At 45.3% G+C, this 19,165-nt stretch overlaps 2 protein-coding genes across 3 annotated transcripts in view; one reads left to right on the forward strand and one right to left on the reverse strand.

Moving 5' to 3' along the window:
- Window positions 1-2,827, reverse strand: part of LOC309642887 (scavenger receptor cysteine-rich domain-containing protein DMBT1) — a 30,803-nt gene extending 27,976 nt beyond the window's left edge. Inside the window, 1 exon segment of the mRNA XM_082424958.1 lies at window positions 606-2,827. Coding sequence (XP_082281084.1) covers window positions 606-1,185 — 580 coding nt within the window. The 5' untranslated portion in view covers window positions 1,186-2,827.
- LOC309642601 (uncharacterized protein C10orf120 homolog) overlaps window positions 1-14,160 on the forward strand; it is a gene marked incomplete at its 5' end in the record, with an annotated part of 64,665 nt that extends 50,505 nt beyond the window's left edge. Inside the window, 4 exons of one of the 2 annotated variants that reach the window (XM_082424334.1) lie at window positions 10,292-10,468; window positions 12,312-12,556; window positions 12,764-12,839; window positions 13,381-14,160. In XM_082424334.1, coding sequence (XP_082280460.1) covers window positions 10,292-10,468; window positions 12,312-12,556; window positions 12,764-12,839; window positions 13,381-14,136 — 1,254 coding nt within the window. In that variant the 3' untranslated portion in view covers window positions 14,137-14,160. The other variant, XM_082424335.1, reaches the window with a different exon arrangement.
- Between the last annotated feature and the right edge of the window lie 5,005 nt (window positions 14,161-19,165).

A 19,165-nucleotide genomic window follows, 5' to 3' on the forward strand; every position in this document is an offset into this window, starting at 1 on the left:
TCATGACTCACCCTCTGGCCGGGAGCTGGCCAAGGGCAAGGCATCAAGGGACCAGGGGTTTTGATGGAGAGAGGGGCCAGGCATGGGAAACTCCAGGTGTTGACGCTGACAGCATGTGGGAAAACCCACAGCAAGGAAGCTCCATGGGGCCAGGGTCGCACCCGGAACAAGGCAGAGGCAAGGAGAAGATAGGAATGAAATTGGACCTTGACTTCGGCTGGTCTGGCCCACCAGCCATCTGCCCCTGGGCAATAAGTGTCCTTAACTGTCTCTCATAGCTAACCACCCTCTACCCACATGTCACTGCCAGCCCATCACAACCCCAAAGTGCTGTGCAGAAGTTTGAGAAATTTCAAATCTGCTTCCTGAGCGTGAAATGCCCAGTGAGTGAAGAGGTAGAAAGTGGGGTAAGAACAAATGATTTCTAAGGGGCTCTCCATCTCTCCCACTGGGCAATCAGTGACTTCACATCTCTCAGCCGCTGCACCGGCTGGCAGAGTAAGACCCACCCAATTTCCAGCAGAACTTCTTCCCCCAGGTTCTGACAGACCACACACGTCAAAACCACCTTCCCCACCTAGTAGTGTGAGCGCTGAGTATTCAGCATCTGTAAGTGGGAGAGATGAAAATATCTGCTGTTAGTGAACAACGTCCTGCTTTATTCTCAATTGTGATTTTTACAGTCTTTTGAAAAGGACTTCCTTGGAAAGGGCCAAGCGGGGCTCTGCCTGGGGAGGGGGCGGGGGTACCTGAACAGTTCACGCCAGCATCTCCCCCGGGCCCACAGTTGTAGGCAAAGCAGCTGACGTGGCAGCACTCCTCCAGGCGCTGTTCCTCCCCGCTGCAGTGCACGCTGTCAAGGAGGATCTTCCCAGAACCTTCCCCAAAGTGGGCCTCGCCCGGGGCCGACGCAGCCCAGCCGCACCCCAGCTGCCTGCAGGCGGTGTCTGCTTCCGGCAGGTCCCAGAGGTCGTCCCACACCGTCCCCCAGACTCCCTGGTGGAAAAGCTCCACGCGGCCGGCACAGCTCCCGCGGCCGCCCACCAGCCGCGTGGGGGCCCAGCCTCCTGGGGAGGAAAAGGGGTCTCGGGGTGACACTGCTCCCTCTGCCTGTTGATGACTGGACTGCCTTCTACCACCCTGGCGTTGCTTACTTTCCACAGCTTTGCAACCTACACCCTTCATGCTGCCGTGAGGATCCCATGCTGTTTTCCAGACGTGCGGCTTTCAGAAGCCTATGACGGCGTCCTTATCCACACCCTATTTAAGATGCCTCGTCTGGGGCAGATTCTCCTCTGCCTTCTAACCTTGCTCTTTACCATGTGACCCTGCAGCTGCTCCCAAGAGGCTGGGCCTACTTTCCTACTCCCTGACCCTGGGCCAGCGGCCTGAGATTTGCTTGAGCTAACAGCATGTGGCAGAGGTGTGCGGAGCTGAGGCCTCATGACAGGCCCCGTGGGAGCTCTGAGACGGCCACGTGAATAAGCCTGGGTAGCCTGCTGGGTGATGAAAGACACATGACCTTGTCACCTCTGTCACTTCAGAAGACAGAATACAAAAAGAAACAGCCTTACCTGGAGGTGTAGAAGCAGGTGGGTTATGGGCCACTGATGTCACCGGTGATGTGGGAAGTAGGTTCTCATAGGCTGTTGATGGGGACAAAGGAAGGAGTGACGTCAGGGAAGAGACAGAACATCGGGAAAAGGTACACAGCTGCTTCAAGAGGACACCTGCCCCCTTCCAGGATTCAGCAGGAATAATGATGACACTGCAGGCTGAGGTCAGTGACCTCCTGTCCCCAAGATGCCCATTTAGGATGGCCCATGGTGTTATTGCCTGTTGACAAACTAACATGTGCCACATGGCCACTAGCAAAAGCAAAGATCGTGGGCAGTTAGCCCCAAGTGGCCTGCTGTACGGGCCACTATCAGTTGGCCATCACCTGTCTCAGCTGCCCTCGCCCCAGGGATGTAGTGACTCCACCTGAACAAAGCAAGGAAAGTCATACAGTGGTTCCTTCAGGAAGGTGGGCAGGGAAGAGGGCATCAGATCTGAAATGCTTGAGGAAACCTTTGGGGCCGAGGGAACTGTTTTGTATCTTGACTGCAGCAGTGATCACACAATTGTGTACAGTCACCAAAGTCCATCAGACTGGACCTTAGCATGGGTGAACTTTATGGTATATAAATCAAACCTTAATAAAACGTGAGTTGATGGATGATAGATGGATTGATAAATCTATCATACAATCTAGGTAGGAGTTCTTTGTTAGATTCTTCAAACTTTTCTGTATACTTGAAAATTTTCATAATAAAATGTTGGGGGCGGGTAAAGTGTCCCTCAGTTTCTGTTATAAGACCTACATCTCTGTTTTTTGACGACAGTCTCTCGCTTTCCTGGCGGCGTACACTTCATTCAACTAATCCACGTGGCTGCTTATTCCCTTGTTAGTCTCAGAATGTCAAAGGCATAGAATTTTAGGGGGCATGGCATCCAACGTGCCTGTTCTAATGACGTGGAGGCCGAGGGCCAAGGTCATTTAGCTGGCGAGAAACCAGCTGGGATCAGATTCCGACAGCTCAGGGCCCTCCCATTCCCCCACATCACCTCCCTTAGGTCAGCATGTGACCAAAGGAAGGAACCATGGCTGGGTGAGTGCCTGCCAGGTGCCAGGAATGTTTAGGCATTGTCCAATCCATGAGCTTATTCGATTCTCTGTTTTATTCCCACTTTAATGAAGAGGGATCAAGATGAAATGGGATGGAGAGAAGCCGTAACTTGGCTGAGGTCACTTAACTGAGGGGGATCATATGTCATGTCTGTCTCTCCTGTTAGGGAGCAAACCCCATGAAAGAAGGGACCAGGGGTTTGATCACTGCTGTGGCCCCAGCGCTTTACTGGCAGAGTTTGGCACATGTTTGACTGAACGGATGAGTGAAAGAATGAAGCTGGGAATCAAACCAGGATCTGACTCTAAACCTCAGGATCTTCTTATATCACGCGGAGTCTAGTAGAGGACGCCGGATGTAACCCGGATCCTACTTGTAGGCGGGGCAGCTGTGGACTCAGCACCTGTAAGGTACATGCTACCACATCTTAATGGGCGAAGGTTTACCGGGAACATCCTACACGTAGCGAGCAGTGGAAGGCAGAAAGAGAGGCAGAGACCCTGCCCTCGAGGAGCCTGGCATTTCCTGGTGATTTGGGACACAAGACTAGGCGGCAAGTGTTGACTGTCCCAGGAAAGCTTCAGAGGTCAGTGCTCCCCGGGGGCATCAGGCACTGAGGAGGTGCAGCTCGGGACGAGCAGGTGCATCCGGAGAACTCGTCATTCGTAGAGACGTTATTCCAGCCACTGGCGGGACAGAATCAGGAAAGATGGGGAGGACCGTGGGGCAGAGAGTCAGCCAGAGGGACACACAGGTCTGGGGAGGTCACCAGGCCCAGACGTGGAGGGCCTGGAACACCAGCTGACACATTGGGCCCATCATCCAGAGGTCACAAACGCAAAAGTTTCCAAGGGCCATGGGGGTAAGATAAACAAGGGGCTTGAGTGGTAGGAGCTGTGTGAACGGAAGAGCTCTTCTGTGTCCAGAGGGGCAGGTCTGTCTCAGATCCAGCTGATTAATGTAATAAAAGAATTTGCTGCTTTGAACCTGAACTTCCGCTTTGATGTTTTCCACAGAAAGGTAAGAATTTGGATTTTTATGCTGAATACTCTGATTTGGCTGAATTCAAGTTCAGTTTGAGTTTTCAAACCCAACAGGTCACTTCTGAGCTGGGATCCAGCCTGTGAGCCATACTTAACAATTGCTGCAGTCAAGGGGCTGGTCAGGTGGATGCAGAACCTGGGAAGGACCCTTGTAAGGGTCAAGCGTTTTTGTTCTGGTTTTGGTTTGGTTTGTTGCACTTTGATGTTCAGTTGTGTTGCAGCACCAGTTTTTTTTTTTTTTAACATCTTTATTGGAGTATAATTGCTTTACAATGGTGTGTTAGTTTCTGCTGTATAACAAAGTGAATATGTATACATATATCCCCATATCCCCTCCCTCTTGCGTCTCCCTCCCACCCTCCCTATCCCACCCCTCTAGGTGGTCACAAAGCATTGAGCTGATCTCCCTGTGCAGCTGCTTCCCACTAGCTATCTATTTTACATTCGGTAGTGTATATATGTCACTGCTACTCTCTCACTTTGTCCCAGCTTCCCCTTCCCCCTCCCCATGTCCCCAAGTCCATTTTCTACGTCTGTGTCTTTATTCCTGTGAGAAGACTCTTCTAACTCCAATGAAATACCTTGGCACTTTTGTCAAAAATAAACTAACCATTAATACATGGTCTATTTCTAAACTTCCTCTTTTGTTGCACTGATTTATGTGACCACTGTTATGCCCATAACACATTGGCTTGATTACTGTAGCTTTAGAGTTAGTCTTGAAATCGGGTAGTGTAAGTGCTCCAACTTTGTTCTTTTTTCTACTTTTTCAAAATCGTTTTGGCTAACCTAGGCTTTTTGCCTTTTAGAAATATAATATTTTAGAATCAATTTATCAGTTTCTACAAAAAAATGTCTGCTAGGATTTTTGATTTGGATTGACTCATATAAAGTTGGAGGAAATTGGCATCTTAACAGTATCAAGTCTTCTGGTCCATCAACATAATGTATCCCTTCATTTACTGAGGTCTTTCATTTATCTCATCAGTATTTTGGATTTTTCCATGTACAAATTTTGCACATACTTATCAGACTTATCCATAAGAATTCCATGGTTTTTGATGCTATTATAAAAGGCATTTAAATTTTTTCCTATTTCAATATTTTTTGTGGCTAGTGAGCTAATTTTTCCCAAAATGCTGAAGTATTTATTGAATTGGGAAAATTATGGTAATTTTTAAAATTTATTCAGTTCTTAGTAAACCTCATTCCTCTTCTTTGTCAAATCTGATTTCCAGTTTTATGGATCAGGAAATTGATGTTCATTTGTACGTAATGTGTGGTGAACAAGAGTTAGATTCCAGATTAGAGCAAACATGTCTTTAAGCTGGAAATTCACCAAGCCCTTTAGAACTGGCTTCTTATATTTCACAAAGAGGTACTAGACATTGGTTTGGAGGGCTAGATAAGTTCTCCCTTTACTCAGCTTTAGTTTTGTTTCTATTTATGTGTTTTGTATATTCATCACTAACTGATGTTTTCTTTTTACTGTAGCTGCTGAAATAACAATTACCCCCATCACCTCTGGGGAAGAGGAAACACCAATAGGTATAAAAAATACAACTTTTTTGAGTTTACAACAAAACTTTATATTCTATATACTCAAGTTTACAAGTACTTCACCTTTCTAGAAATAAGAACAAAAATGGAAATTTGATAACAAACAATGCTAGGAGTCTCCAGCCCCTACCAGGATCTTTGAGGTAATCAAAGGAAGATGTTTCTGAGAATATGCTCCAAGAACCACTAGTTCAACAAGATGTTAAGATGAATCACACACACATACACGCACACACACACACAAACACACACACACACACACACACACACAGATTCTATGGTCTCATGAATTTAGGAAACACTGCATTAAATAAATTACACAGGTTTCTTTACTACAGGATGTCTAGGAGCCTTTAATATACAATTAACCCTATAAAATCCCCACAGGAAGTCACGGGTTGCCATGCTTATAAAATACACTTGACCCAAATCCCCTTTTTTTCATGTACCATCTGTTTGGAAGTTTTCTGCCTATATACGAGTAAGGAAAATGTGAAATCCAGGTATTTGGGATTAATGCATATGCTACCACGATATTCTAATCAAATTACAATAACATAGCACCTCATCTCCCTGAATATGTGAATTCGAGGTTGCTGTCCTTCAGTAACTGTGCTGCCTGAAATGAGATCCCTCCCTCCCTTGACCTGTTGAAGTCCTATCGTGGCTTGGCTGCTCGCTTTCTCCAGGTAGCCTCCGCTGGTCTCCACAAGGACACATATCCTCTGTACTTGTATCTTTTTTGTTGCCGTCCCTCATAATCCACTTTGTATCACAATTACTTATACACTTACTCTAGAAGCCTTTGAAATGCAGGAGTTCTGTGTCTCTTTGCACTGACTATTTTTTAATAAATGATGGCCCACAGCATAATTAATTTGTAGAAGCTGGCTTCATTTCCTTTAGGCTTTCTTAAGTATGATGTTCTTAAATTCATCTTCTGTTTTTTTAAAGATTTGTTTCTACTGAGCCAAGGATTGAAGGATAAGTTTGCCATGACCATAGAATAGATGAATAAAAAATTAAATAATCTTGTTTGATGGTGATGGTAACTGACTGAGATGAATCAAAACAAGAAACTTCAGAAGGGTCTTATAATGAGTCCTTCCAGCAACGTGTCTGCTTTATTCGTTTCACTGCACTAAGTGATGGTGACCTAGCTTTGCTGTTCCTTCTAGCTGACAGCTTCTCAGAGCCTTCGCTGGCCACAGCCCTCGAGGCCTTGACGCCTCCACCTGCAGGCATGGGAATAATTCCTAAGAAATTAAGGGCTGATGGATAGTGTGGGTAGAGGCATTTCTCCAAGTTGGAGGGAAACCACAGGCACAGTTAAAGTGAGAGACAGCCCACTGCCAAGCTATGGGATCCAGAGCAGTTTTCTTCACCTTTCTGAGTCTCAGTTTCTTCATCCGTAAAATGGGAACCCCGTAAAAGCCGTGGGGTAGTTGTAAAGACTAAGAGAGGAATGGTTGAGTTAGTGACTCCCTGAGGCTCTGGCACTAAACTCCCAAACAACAGACGTTGGCTCCTGTCCTCGGTGGGCTTTACATAGTAAAGCCATTATGAAAGACGCATGGGACCAAAGGGACCAAGCAGCTCTAAGACTGATGAAGCTCTAGACGACAAGGGGTCTGTTTAGCTGTGATCTGCCTATGGATAGTCTTGTTTGCTATTTCATTAGGTGTACTGACATCTCATATTTCTCTCCCTGTCCGTGGGAGGGGAATAACATAGGTTCTTTTTTGGAGAACGTAGGAATTCTGGCAATTCCTTAGAGAGAGTTTCACCTTTTGGAAAGGGGGGATAGAGTAAAGTCTCATTGAACGACTTGAAATTGAAGATTATTCTGGCTCTTCTTACTATCTGGGTGCATGAGGACTGTGTGATCTTGCAGGATTGTAAAATGGGGATATGACCACCTAGGGATTTTAAAGGATGAAGGAAGCCTTCCAGAGGCAGGAGGGCCAGTCACCCAGCGTCTCTCCTCCTTGTGCCTCCCCAGGAGCCTGGATGGGCTCAAAGCCTCCTTTCAGACTGAGAATGTGGCATTGCCCAGTGGTCTCTGTTAATCGGTGAGGGAAGGGCTAGGGAAGACCCTCCTTCTTGTGCCCTGGTGTCTGTGACCTCAGCTCACCTCCGTGGGACAGATTCCATTGGGGAGGGGGAGTCCTCCTTGGTGGGCCTGAAATTCTGGTGGGAAAAAATAAAAAACACATGCAGGCAGGAATATCATCATCCTGGCCTAGATTCTGAGGTCTGATTAGATCACCCTTTTGGGTCTTGACCTTCCCCAGATAATAATCTGTTCCCCCTCAGTCAGAAAAAAAGAATTAGAGACCCTGCTTCTGACACCTCCATGTGACCAAGCATTCCCCAGAGGTCTAAATGGAAACAGGCCTCGCCTTATCCATAGGTTCCACTGTTCTGGGTGGACCTCCCAAAGAGGCCCCAAAAGGGGTCCAGTGGACTTATTCCTAAGTAACTATTTGTAACAACTCTGCTTGAGCCAGCATCTCCTCAATCCTTATGCCAAGAGGAAGCAGACAGGAAGCTGGAAACTGGATTTATTTTTTAATTTTAATTTTATTGGAGTATAATTACTTTACAATGTTGTGTTAGTTTCAGGTGTACAGCAAAGTCGTCCAGTTATACATATACATACAATCGTTCTTTTTTAGATTCTTTTCTCATACAGGTTATCCCAGAATATTGAGTAGAGTTCCCTGTGCTATACAGTAGGTCCTTGTTGGTTATCTATCTTATATATAGTAGTGTGTGTATGTTCATCCCAAGCTCCTGATTTATCCCTCTCCCCCATGCTCCCTCTTTTGTAACCATAAGTTTGTTTTCAGTATCTGTAAGTCTGGGAAACTGGATTTTAGAAACAGGTTGGTGCACAGTAGGTGAATCCTGACCACAAGTCCTCTGGGCTGACTCCAACGGGGTCCATGTGGAGGTTGTGTGTCATCTGATTCCTCACGGGGCCAACCAGCTGCCTTTCACACCTTTCTGTGTGTGGGATTCACCTGGGGAGCTTGTTGAATTGCAGATTGTGACTCAGTTGATCTGGGACAAGGCCTGAAATTCTGCATTTCTAACCTGCTCCCAGGTTATACCACTGCTGCTGGCCCCCTAGCCACACTTTGAGTAGCACCTCGTGCTGAGTAGTCCCACACGTTGAGTTGCAGCTTTGTTCCTCTTGGACCAGCAGCATCGGCATCCCCTGGGAAGTTGTTAGAGGTGCAGATCTTTAGGTTCCACCCCAAACCTACCGAACCTCTGCATTTTAACAAGATCTCCCCGGGAGGTTATATGCACATTAATGTTGGAGAAGCACTGACCTAGAAGACCTGTCCAGGAGGCTGGTCTGCCTAGAGCCAACGGCTTTGTAACGGGAACTATGATTTTAAGGCACACAGCTTCTCATATAAAGTCTGGATATTAATGCAATGTTAGAAAGGAGCACCATTCTCGTAAACCAAGGGGGCTATCTCCATAGGGAATCTTAGCCCAGGAGTAGGGGGATGGCCGGTGGGTCTTTGCAGAGCCATCTTTCACCGAGTGGCAAGATCCACCAGAGGGAGCCAGAGCCTAGGAGGTGACTGAAGGGACAGCTGTGGCAAGGGGGGAGGAGAAGCCCGGACTTTTTGTGTATGACTTGCACACACAAACACACACACACGCAAACACACACATGTACACACACTCCTTGATAGCCATTATAATAATAAATTGGAAAATGTACTTAAAGAAAAAGAGGTAGAAAATGAACATTAAAGTTAATAAGATGAGGGTAGGAAGTTAAGAAAGTTCAAAAGAAAAACGTTTTTAGAGAATAATATAAGAGAAATCATAAAATATATATGCAATATAATATAGGAGAGTATCATTCCTACCTAGGATAGGAAATGATTTCTTAAACAAGACATGAAAAGCACTAACCATCAAGGAAAAGACTCATAAATTGGAGTGCAGCTGGCATAAAAGAGATCTTTAAGAAAGGAGAGAGGCCAGTCAAGAATAGGAGCAGATATTTGCAACATAGGTTACTGGCAAAGGGCTTATATCAAGAATATGTAAAGAAGTTGTACATATCAATAAGAAAAAATTGACAAAAGACTTGTTGAATAGACATTTCACTAAGGGTAATCTCAATGGGCAATAGAAAAAATGTTCAACCTCATCTGTAATCAGAAAGTGCAAATTAAAGCCACAATGAGATATCACAAGATACCCATTAGTGTTGGCAAGAGGGAATTCTCATACTTTACTGGTGGAATGGTGAATTGTAGAGACACTTTGGAATAGAGCTGAGAATTCTCTAGGAAATCGAAGCTACCCATATCCTAGGGCTCAGCAATTCCACTCTTAGGTATGCACCTGATAGAATAAGTGCAAGGAAACATGACATGAATGCACCCCAAATTTTAAAAAAACCAATCCAAATGTAAACAACAGAAGACTGATTAATAAGTGAGTCTTCTCTTTGAAGAGAAGGTGGCTTCTCTTTCTTGCAGAGCACAGGCTCTAGTTGCGCGGGCTTCAGTAGTTATGGCATGTGGGCTCAGTAGTTGTGGCTCACAAGCTCTAGAGCACAGGCTCAGTAATTGTCGTGCATGGGCTTAGTTGCTGTGCGGCATGTGGGATCTTCCCAGACAAGGGCTCAAACCCATGTCCCCTGCACTGGCAGGCAGATTCTTAACCACTGTGCCACCAGGGAAATCCTATTCTGTGAAGGCGTTTTTGGACGAGATTAACATTTAAATCAGCAAACTTTGAGTAAAGTAGATTGCCCATTGCTCTGTAATGGGGGTGGGCCTCATCCAATCAGTTGAAGGCCTGAAAAGAACAAAGACTTATGTCCCCTGAACAAGAGGAAATTACGCCAGTGGACTTGAATTTTGACATGGGCTCTCCCTGGGTCCCCAGCCTGCTGGACCACCCTTGCAGATTTTGGACATTCCAGCCTCCACACTCATGTAAGTCAATTCCTTAAAATAAATTTCTCTCTGTCTCCAGATCCCACCCCAAACCTACCATTGCCATGGTGACATCACTTCCAGGCAGAGTGGCAGGGTGCCCTTTCTCACTCTCCTTTTCCCTGATGCCTGGAGGAGCTGGGTCCTGACAGTGCCACCCTTTTCTACCTGGACCTGCTGGGACAAGGCCATAGCTTCTCCATCTCAATACCTGGAGGTAACCAGGCTGCTGGTACATGGCCAGCCCTAGAATATCCCCCATCAGCCCGCAGTCCACTGCTGATGTCTCTGTGTATTTCCTTCTAGTCTTTTTTCCTCCTGCATATTTGTATATTGACAGCAGCCAGATCATACTCTATATAAGTTTAGTATTCTGTCTTTTTAAAATATCACATTACATCATGAGCATATTATTGGAAATTTGACAAAGACTTGATTTTTTGATAGGCCCGTAATATTCTGTCATGTATCATTCATTGGTTGTTCCACAAATATTTGTTGAGTGCACACAATGTGCCAGGTGTTGTGTGGCTTGTGCAAGCAGTTGAGTGTAGGACAAATGTGTGAGTCAATGAATACAGGGCAGGAGGCTCAGAGGCACTTGTTGCTATTTCCAGGTTCACAGCTGTTCCAGGTAACTGAACTTGCCCAGGTAAGTAAGAGGAGCACCAATGTATTTTAGGTGGCTGACATCGGAATGAGCACTGGACCGAGCTCTAAATACCCCCACTTGGGGATGTTTCCTGGTAGAAGTAAAGGAAAGCTTTAGGACCAGTACTTGTCAGAGACAACTTCTTCCATAAGCTGCTTCTTTACTTTTTAAACTTATGCTTTCAATAGGTAGTATGCTTACATTGTTCTAAAATTCAAGACGAAATAATAAGGTACACAATGAAAAGGCTCATTCCCACCTCTTCCTCATCTGCCAGGTGCCCACCTCTGGTAACCATTTTAATCATTTTTTTGGTATGTATTATTCTAGAGTTTATTTATGCAAATATGTTTCCTTTCCAACACAAAAAAGTAGTCTACAGTTTATATACTTTTGCACCTTGCTTTTTGCACTAACAATATCTCTCAGCGATATTTCCAAATAAATAAAGATCTTTTTATTACTTCTATAGTCCTATTACTCCTTTATAGTATTCCATTGTGTGGTCAACCATAACTCTCTAGCCAGTCACCTGTTAATGGACATTTGAGTTTGCCATTAGGTTTGTCATCTCAAACAAGGCTGCACTGACAAACTTGTGTGTATTTTATTTTATACATGTAATTGCTGGGTCAAAGGGTAAACACACTTGTAACTTTTGGTATATATTGCCTAATTACTTTCTACAGGATTGTGCCAATATACATTCCCACCAGCAGCACTCTTGACCCCACTTTTGGGCAGGAACCCAAGATGATTGCTTATTAGGTCAACAGGCAGAGCATCTGCTCTATACTAGATCCCATGACAAACAACCCCAGTGCAAAGAACGAGATGCAATTGGCACCTGCTTTTGAGCAGAGGGAGAGACAGACCTATTGGACAACCAAGTCAATACATGACAAAGCACTATAGCATGATACAGGAAGTGCTGTGCGAATGTGGACAAAGGGATAATTTATTCTGCAAGGAAATCTTCAGAAGCAATAGTTAAGCTGGGCCCTATAAGACAAGCAACAGGGGGGGCATGTCTAGAAGCTGATTCCAAGAACCGTAGATAGAGTTCATGGATGGAACATGAGGAACTAAGATTGGAGCTAAGATTGGAGAGGCAAGCCAGCACCAGGGAGAGACTTTAGCTGATGAGCCTTCATCCTGAAAGAACTGAGCAGTCTTTATGGGCATATAAGTGGCAGTGACGTGGGCAGATCATCTCCCAGCCACACTCTCTGCCCACTCTATTCCTCTAGACTCCAACACGCCAGGAGCATGGTAGCGTGTGTCCATTTCACCCAAAGAGGTCATTTGTTGCCTAAACTCCGACCTCACAATAGCTCCACGTAGGCCAGTTATGATGCAAGAAGTCTGTGACTGTCCCTTGGGTTCCCATTAAAACTGTCTTACAAAGAAACTCCAGGCACTGACACCTCCCATCCTAGCCTATTGCCAGAGTATGACCAGAGAATGGGAGAATGGCTGTCAGAAGACTGGTAAACAGAGGGCTAGAGATTCAAGGGCCCAAGAAAGGATGACTACAGAGGGGAAGTCAGATAAGAATGGAACACTAGTCCAAGTATTCAATATAAGCGATTCCTTTCGGGATAAAGACTCCCTGTGCTGCCAGGGGGATCTATGTTCTGCTTCACCATTGGGGTGAGTATGACCTGTGCTTCTGGTCTATTCCTTCCCACCCATGTCAGAACGAGGCCAAGTGGAGGAGCCTACTCTAAGGCTGTAGAAACCCTGGTCACAGTGACCCTACCCTGACTAATGTAGAATCACCATTTGTGAGATTTCCCATTCCAAAGGGAAAACTAGGAGGACCCCTTCCGAGTTCTAATACACCTCTCTGCCTTCCAGGATATGGACCAAATTCTACAAATCAGACCCACGCATTGCCCTCGGGAAATACTCCCCCTTGGAAAAAGAGATCCTAGTAAGTGCTGTGAAATTTATACACAGGGAGGCCCCATGGAAGCCAGGCAGTTAGGCTAGGGGAGCCAGAGGTTCAAAACCCACCAGCAATAGAGATGTAAGTCTCCCAAACAGCAGACGGGAGTTGGCCACTATTTGGCCATTGTGAGCTAGTGGCTTCCACACTTGCATAGCAAAAGCAAAATTCTCTCTTATTTCAAAGTCCCAAGTAGGAATATAACTACAAGTGATAACAAATCACGGAAGCTGCCTTTTCTCGAGCCCTTATCTTGCACTAGTTGCTTTCATATATGTTATCTTATGGAGACCTCACAGGGGCCTGTAAGATCAATAAAATTCTTTAAAATTCATAGTAGGTAAGAAGGAGAGTCAGGAGTTGAACCCAGGCTCGTCTGACCCCAAAGATCTGCCCTCTTTCTCACTACACAGGGGCTCGGGCACCCTCAGCGATGGAGGGTGAAGGTGCCACTAGGTAATTGTTCCCGTGGGTGCCCCTTGCTCCTGTCCCGTTGAGATTTTAACCATCCCTTTCCCGTTGTCAGCGTCTAGGTGGTGTTCACACCATAGCAGCCAGGAGGTTTCTGACTTATAAGCAAGAGGAAGAACGGAAAATGCTCAAGGAACTACAGGTGCTGTCTTCAGACTATAAACGGGCGGTGGAATATAGAAAGCAACTCACCCCTCCTTGTGCCACCTGCGGACCCCTAGAAAAAATATGGACGGCGAAGGTGATGGTGCCCCCGGAGGACTTCAAAATGCCACAACGGGAGAGGCTGAACATCAGCAAGCACGTAGAACGAATGCAGCTCGCTCGAGCCCTGAGGAATAAGCAGCTTTTACCCTACATTGAAAGATTTAGGAGCTCTTCGCTTCTGTCTGGAGTGGGCCTGGGCCCCCCGGCGAGGGACAAAACTGGGGAAGGCAAGGATGACCGAGACGCCGATCACTGCGACTATGCCCATCAAGAGACGAGAGATGAGGCAGAGAGCAAAACCACGAAAAGACAGGAAATAAAGATGAACGTAATTTTCAAGTCAGAAGAACCAAAAAAATGTGTAACGTACCATCCAAATGATCTAAAACCATTCCTCCCCACAAAAAAAGCAGAAAGATCCATCGCTGGCTTAACAAACAGAAATCTTTTGCACCTGGCCGAATTCCCTGGAGACCTAATGCTGATGAATCAGGATTTTATATCACGGGGAATCCACCCCAGTGATGTGTCAAAGGCCAGCTGCCTGGAAGAAGGCAGTGCCTGGAAAGAGTACATGTGCAAAGCTGCTTCCCACCATTATTAAAGGTTTATTTATTCCCCATGGAAACCAAGTGTCCTGGTCCTTATTACTCCTGCAGCTCTGCCCCAGGTGGCTTCCCTCTTTCTCTTTTTTTCTTTCTTTTTTTTTTTAGCTTTAAAAAAATTTTTATTTAAAAATTTTTAAATTTTATTTATTTATTTTTAATTTTTAAAGAAATTTATTTATTTTATTTACTTATTTTTGGCTGTGTTGGGTCTTCGTTGCTGTGCGCGGGCTTTCTCTAGTTGTGGCGAGTGGGGGCTACTCTTCGTTGAGGTGCACAGGCTTCTCATTGCAGTGACTTCTCTTGTTGCGGAGCGCGGGCCCTAGGCGCATGGGCTTCAGTAATTGTGGCACGTGGGTTCAGTAGTTGTGCCTTGTGGGCTCTAGAGTGCAGGCTCAATAGTTGTGGTGCACGGGCTTAGTTGTTCTGCGGCATGTGGGATCTTCCCAGACCAGGGCTCCAACCCGTGTCCCCTGCACTGGCAGGTGGATTCTTAACCACTGCGCCACCAGGGAAGCCCCCAAATTTTTATTTTATGTTGGAGTAGAGTTGATTAACAATGTTGTGTTAGTTTCAGGTGTACAGCAGAGTGATTCAGTTATACATATACATGTATCTATTCTTTTTCAAATTCTTTTCCCATTTAGGTTATTACAGAGTATTGAACAGAGTTCCCCGTGCTATACAGTAGGTCCTTGTGGGTTATCTATTTTAAATATAGGAGTGTGTACATGTCAATCTCAGACTCCTTAACTATCCATCCCCCCCACCCTTCCCCCCTCGTAACCATAAGTTCGTTCTCTCTGTCTGTGAGTCTAGTTCTGTTTGGTGGCTTCCCTCCTTTTCTCCTTACAGGACCCAATCTCCAGGGCGTCCTCAAGGTAAGACCTAGCTGCTGAGCTTCCTGGTGTCAGGCAACTGTTGGCTCTCAGCTGCTCCCCCTCCCCCAGCAGCCCAGGCCTTCCCAGGATGCAGCTCCTCCTTTTCACCTACTCCCATGGGGCCTGTATCAGTTACCTGCTTCTGTGAAGCAAATCACCCCAAAATTCAGCAGCTTACACCAACTTTCATTAATTTAGGTTATAATTCTAATTGTGGGTCAGCAATTTGGGCTGGTCTCAGCGGGGTTCCTCCTGTGTCTGCAGTCAACGGCGGGTCATTTGGGTGGCTCTCTTTCTCGGGGGAGAGCTATCAGCTGGGTCAGTGGGAGTGAGGGGTTACATCTTTCCTCTTCCAGCAGGTGTAGCAGGCCAGCCCCAGGCTTGTTCACGGGGCCACTGCAGGAGCCGAGAGAGCAAGCAAAAGTCTGCAAGGACTCTTGAAGCCAAGACCAGAACTGGCACACCACCCCTTTGCCACATTCTGTTGGCCAAAGCAAGATACACGGCCAGGTCCACATGCAAGGGTGTGTAAATGGACTTCACCTCTTGTTGGGAGGAGGTGGAAAGTCATACTGCAAAAGGGCATGAGCTCAGGGAGGCTGGTACAGACAGGACCGTGGCTGCAGTCAGTCTGCCCCAGAGCCCCTGGGGCTGGAGCTGGGACCAGCCTGTAGCCCAGGTGGGGGGAAAGAACCCTGCTCAGGAAAGAGGCTGCCCAGGCCTAAAGGCTAGAGGTCTGTCCCATGCTCCCCACTTCTCGCCTAGACGTGCAGCTTCTACCTTGGAAGGCAGAGCCAGCTTGTTCCCGGCCTGATCTCTGCCTCCTTCCTCGTCTGTGCAGCCACGTGACTTACACCCTCCCCATCGAGTCAAGTGCAGGCACGGGACACGCAAGGCTGTAGTGGGCACGATTCCTTTGGATGTGTCAGGAGGAGGGTCCAAGGTCCCTGCGGTCAGTTATTGCTACTCCCATGAAGGCCCTGCCTTGGCCCCAAGGTGGCAGATCTGGGAGATATTTCAGTGTTTGAGAAGATGACACATTCGTTTCTTGTCTACATCTGAAACCCAGAAGGATCCCCCGGTTAATCACACTCTGTCCTCAGCAACCCTGCACACAGTTGGAAAAGACACTGAGCTTGTCCACAGGTACAGCTTCTGGGGACAAGGCCAGCATTCTTTCTAGATCGTTCCTCTCCGTGGATTTTTCGCAATTGGCTCTTTCAGAACCACAGCTCTCCTCCAAGCAGAGGGGAAGTCATGGGCGGGAGGCCGACCCTCTCCCATTTTCCAGGAGGACTCCATTGGCCATAGCCACAGGTTAAGAGAAAGTATTGTATCGGTAGCTGCTATTGCCAAGACAGCGATTTAGAGAGATGTAGCATCATTCCAAAGTCATCAGTGGAAGAATCAGTATAAACCAAAGGAATGCTCTAACCTTTCAACTGGGGCAAAGTTGGAAACTGGGGAGAAGGAAAATACTATTTCCAATGTTGGTATGACTTCTCCAATGGCTATAAAATTGTGAATATCAAAGCAACGCATGAAAACTCAAACCGGTTTGAAAACATTTTAAAGCTATTTAGCTGGATCCTAAACATTGCTCAAGATCCGCTCTGCAATGTGGTAGAAAGTTCTTTGCATGAGAAGTGAGGAGACCAGTGCTCTTCTTAGAGATCTACCACCAAGCAGCTGGGAAGTGTGGGTAAACCACAAGGCTCTCTGGGACTCAACTTCCTCAGCAGTTAAATGAGCTCATCAACTAGGCATCACCAAGGTCCAGTTCTGGGATTCATTTAACTAGCTGTTTGCGATGGAGTTTGCATTGCTCACCGTCTGCTTAGTGCCACAACCTAAGAACTGTGTTACAGCACCAGGTGGTGCTGGTCTGGAGACATTTTCACTGAGTCCAGTGGTCACCTCTGAGAATAAATCAGGGGAGGTGTTAACAGAATGCAAGATGTTGCTCTACTAGCTGTTGTCAGTAACAACCTTGTTGATGGTGTCATTTTAATTACAATAAACATTAATTACTTGGAGCCATCCAGAAGTAACCCACAGTTAACCATACAGGTTTGTGTGTCTGTGTGCCATCTTCTAGGAAGTACATATGAAAATAAACTTAGCTTTATTTATTATTAAAGGTTTCTGAAAAATCTCTGAATGAAGTATGTATTCCTTCTAACTGCTTACCTGGAGTTATATAAACACACCCAGATGATAATATTTGATAAAAAGATAAGTGACCTAAAGAGCCCTGCAAGAGCCTTAGGCTATGGTGGAATTTAATTAAAATTTTATTTTTTAAATTAAAAAAATTTTATTGAAGTATAGTTGATTTACAGTGTTTCAGGTGTACAGCAAAGTGATTCAGTTATATATTTACATGTATGTATATATATGTATATATATGTGTATATATGTTTATACTCTTTTTCAGATTCTTTTCCATTATAGATTATTACAAGATATTGAATATAGTTCCCTGTGCTATACAGTAGGTCCTTGTTTATCTATTTTATATATAGTAGTATGTATCTGTTAAACCCAAGTTCTCAATTTATCCCTCCCCCCCGCTTCCCCTTTGGTGACCATAAGTTTGTTTTCTATGTCTGGGAGTCTGTTTCTGTTTTGTAAATAAGTACATTTGTATCATTTTTTTTTTTAGATTCCACATATAAGTGATATCATATGATATTTGTCTTTCTCTGTCTGACTGACTTCACTTAGTATGATCATTTCTAGGTCCATTCATGTTGCTGCAATGGTAATATTTCATTCTTCTTTTTAGCTCAGTAGTATTCCATTATATATTTGTACCACATCTTCTTTATCCATTTCTCCACCGATGGACACCTAGGTTGCTTCCATATCTTGTTTATTATAAATAACGCTGCTATGAACCTTGGGGTGCATGTATCTTTTTGAGTTAGAGTTTTCATCTTTTCCAAATATACGCCCAGGAGCGGGATTGCTGGATCACATGGTAACTCTATTTTTACTTTTTAAGGAACTATGGTGGAACTTAGAAAGCCTTTGGGCATCAGCCCAAAGAGACTTCTGGTAAGGAGTAATTTAACCTGAAATTTGTAACAATTCTTTCTTCCTTGAGAACTCTGATACAAAGTAGCCTTGTGGGACAAGTGATAGATTAAATTTTCCCCAAAAGTCCAGTATTGGTTATTCAATATACAGAGGCAAAAAGAGATAGATGACAGATAGATAGATGATAGGTAGATAGATAGATAGATAGATAGATAGATAGATAGATAGATGATAGATGATAGATATTTCAGAGGAAAAAAGAATCTGATAGTTGATTTTCACATAAGCTTAATGTCGTCATTACTGGAAAAAGTCAGAACTTCTTTGGACTTCCTTACACTTACAGTTTAGTATCAGTTTTATTTTGAATTACTTATGGAAACAGACCTCATCATGTTTTCCATTCTTAGAACCAATACAGATTTTAATCTGTTCTTGCCTGAGACTCACAGGAGCCCTGTGGAGTCCGAGAGGGCTCATTTACGAGGATGGTATCTGAAGAAGGTGACCAAATGAGCTGGAAGATTCTGGGGTGAAACATCTGGCTAGCACTTTGGACATGGCCAGACCTTCAGCTGCATTTCCTGAAGAGACACTGGGTGCTTCCTGCTATAGTTCACCCCCAGACTGGGTCTGTTGCCCCCCTCTGGGATCCCATAGCAATCGGACTTTGCTCCCTCCATCTTCCCTGTTTCATCTTTCCTCATGTATAACCCGCTGGGTGATAAGCCATTTGTATGACCCCAGTGCCTAGGTTCCACTTAATCATTCTGGCAGCCTTAGTGCCTAGCACACCTTCTGTACTCCATAAATCATTACATCATTGTAATGAGGTGACATTTGTATTCCTTAAGAGCTGGTACCTGGATGTATCTTAGGGTAAATTGTCTTTCTTGGGGAAAAATACCTTATAATCCATTTTGAGCTGGAACGGGATACTTGAGGAGCCCCCCCAAACAAAACAAAAGAATGGTTAAGTCTTCTGCATGGGGAAGTGAGAGGAATTTTCAATTTCCTCTTGAAAAAGGGAGAAAGAAGGGAGAGAGAGGAGGGAGGAACTAGTGAGATGGAGTAAGGCAGGGTGCATGCGTAGAGGCACCACATA

The sequence above is a fragment of the Balaenoptera physalus genome (genome assembly GCF_965194825.1).
Source record: "Balaenoptera physalus genome assembly, chromosome: 14".
Lineage (NCBI taxonomy): Eukaryota > Metazoa > Chordata > Mammalia > Artiodactyla > Balaenopteridae > Balaenoptera > Balaenoptera physalus.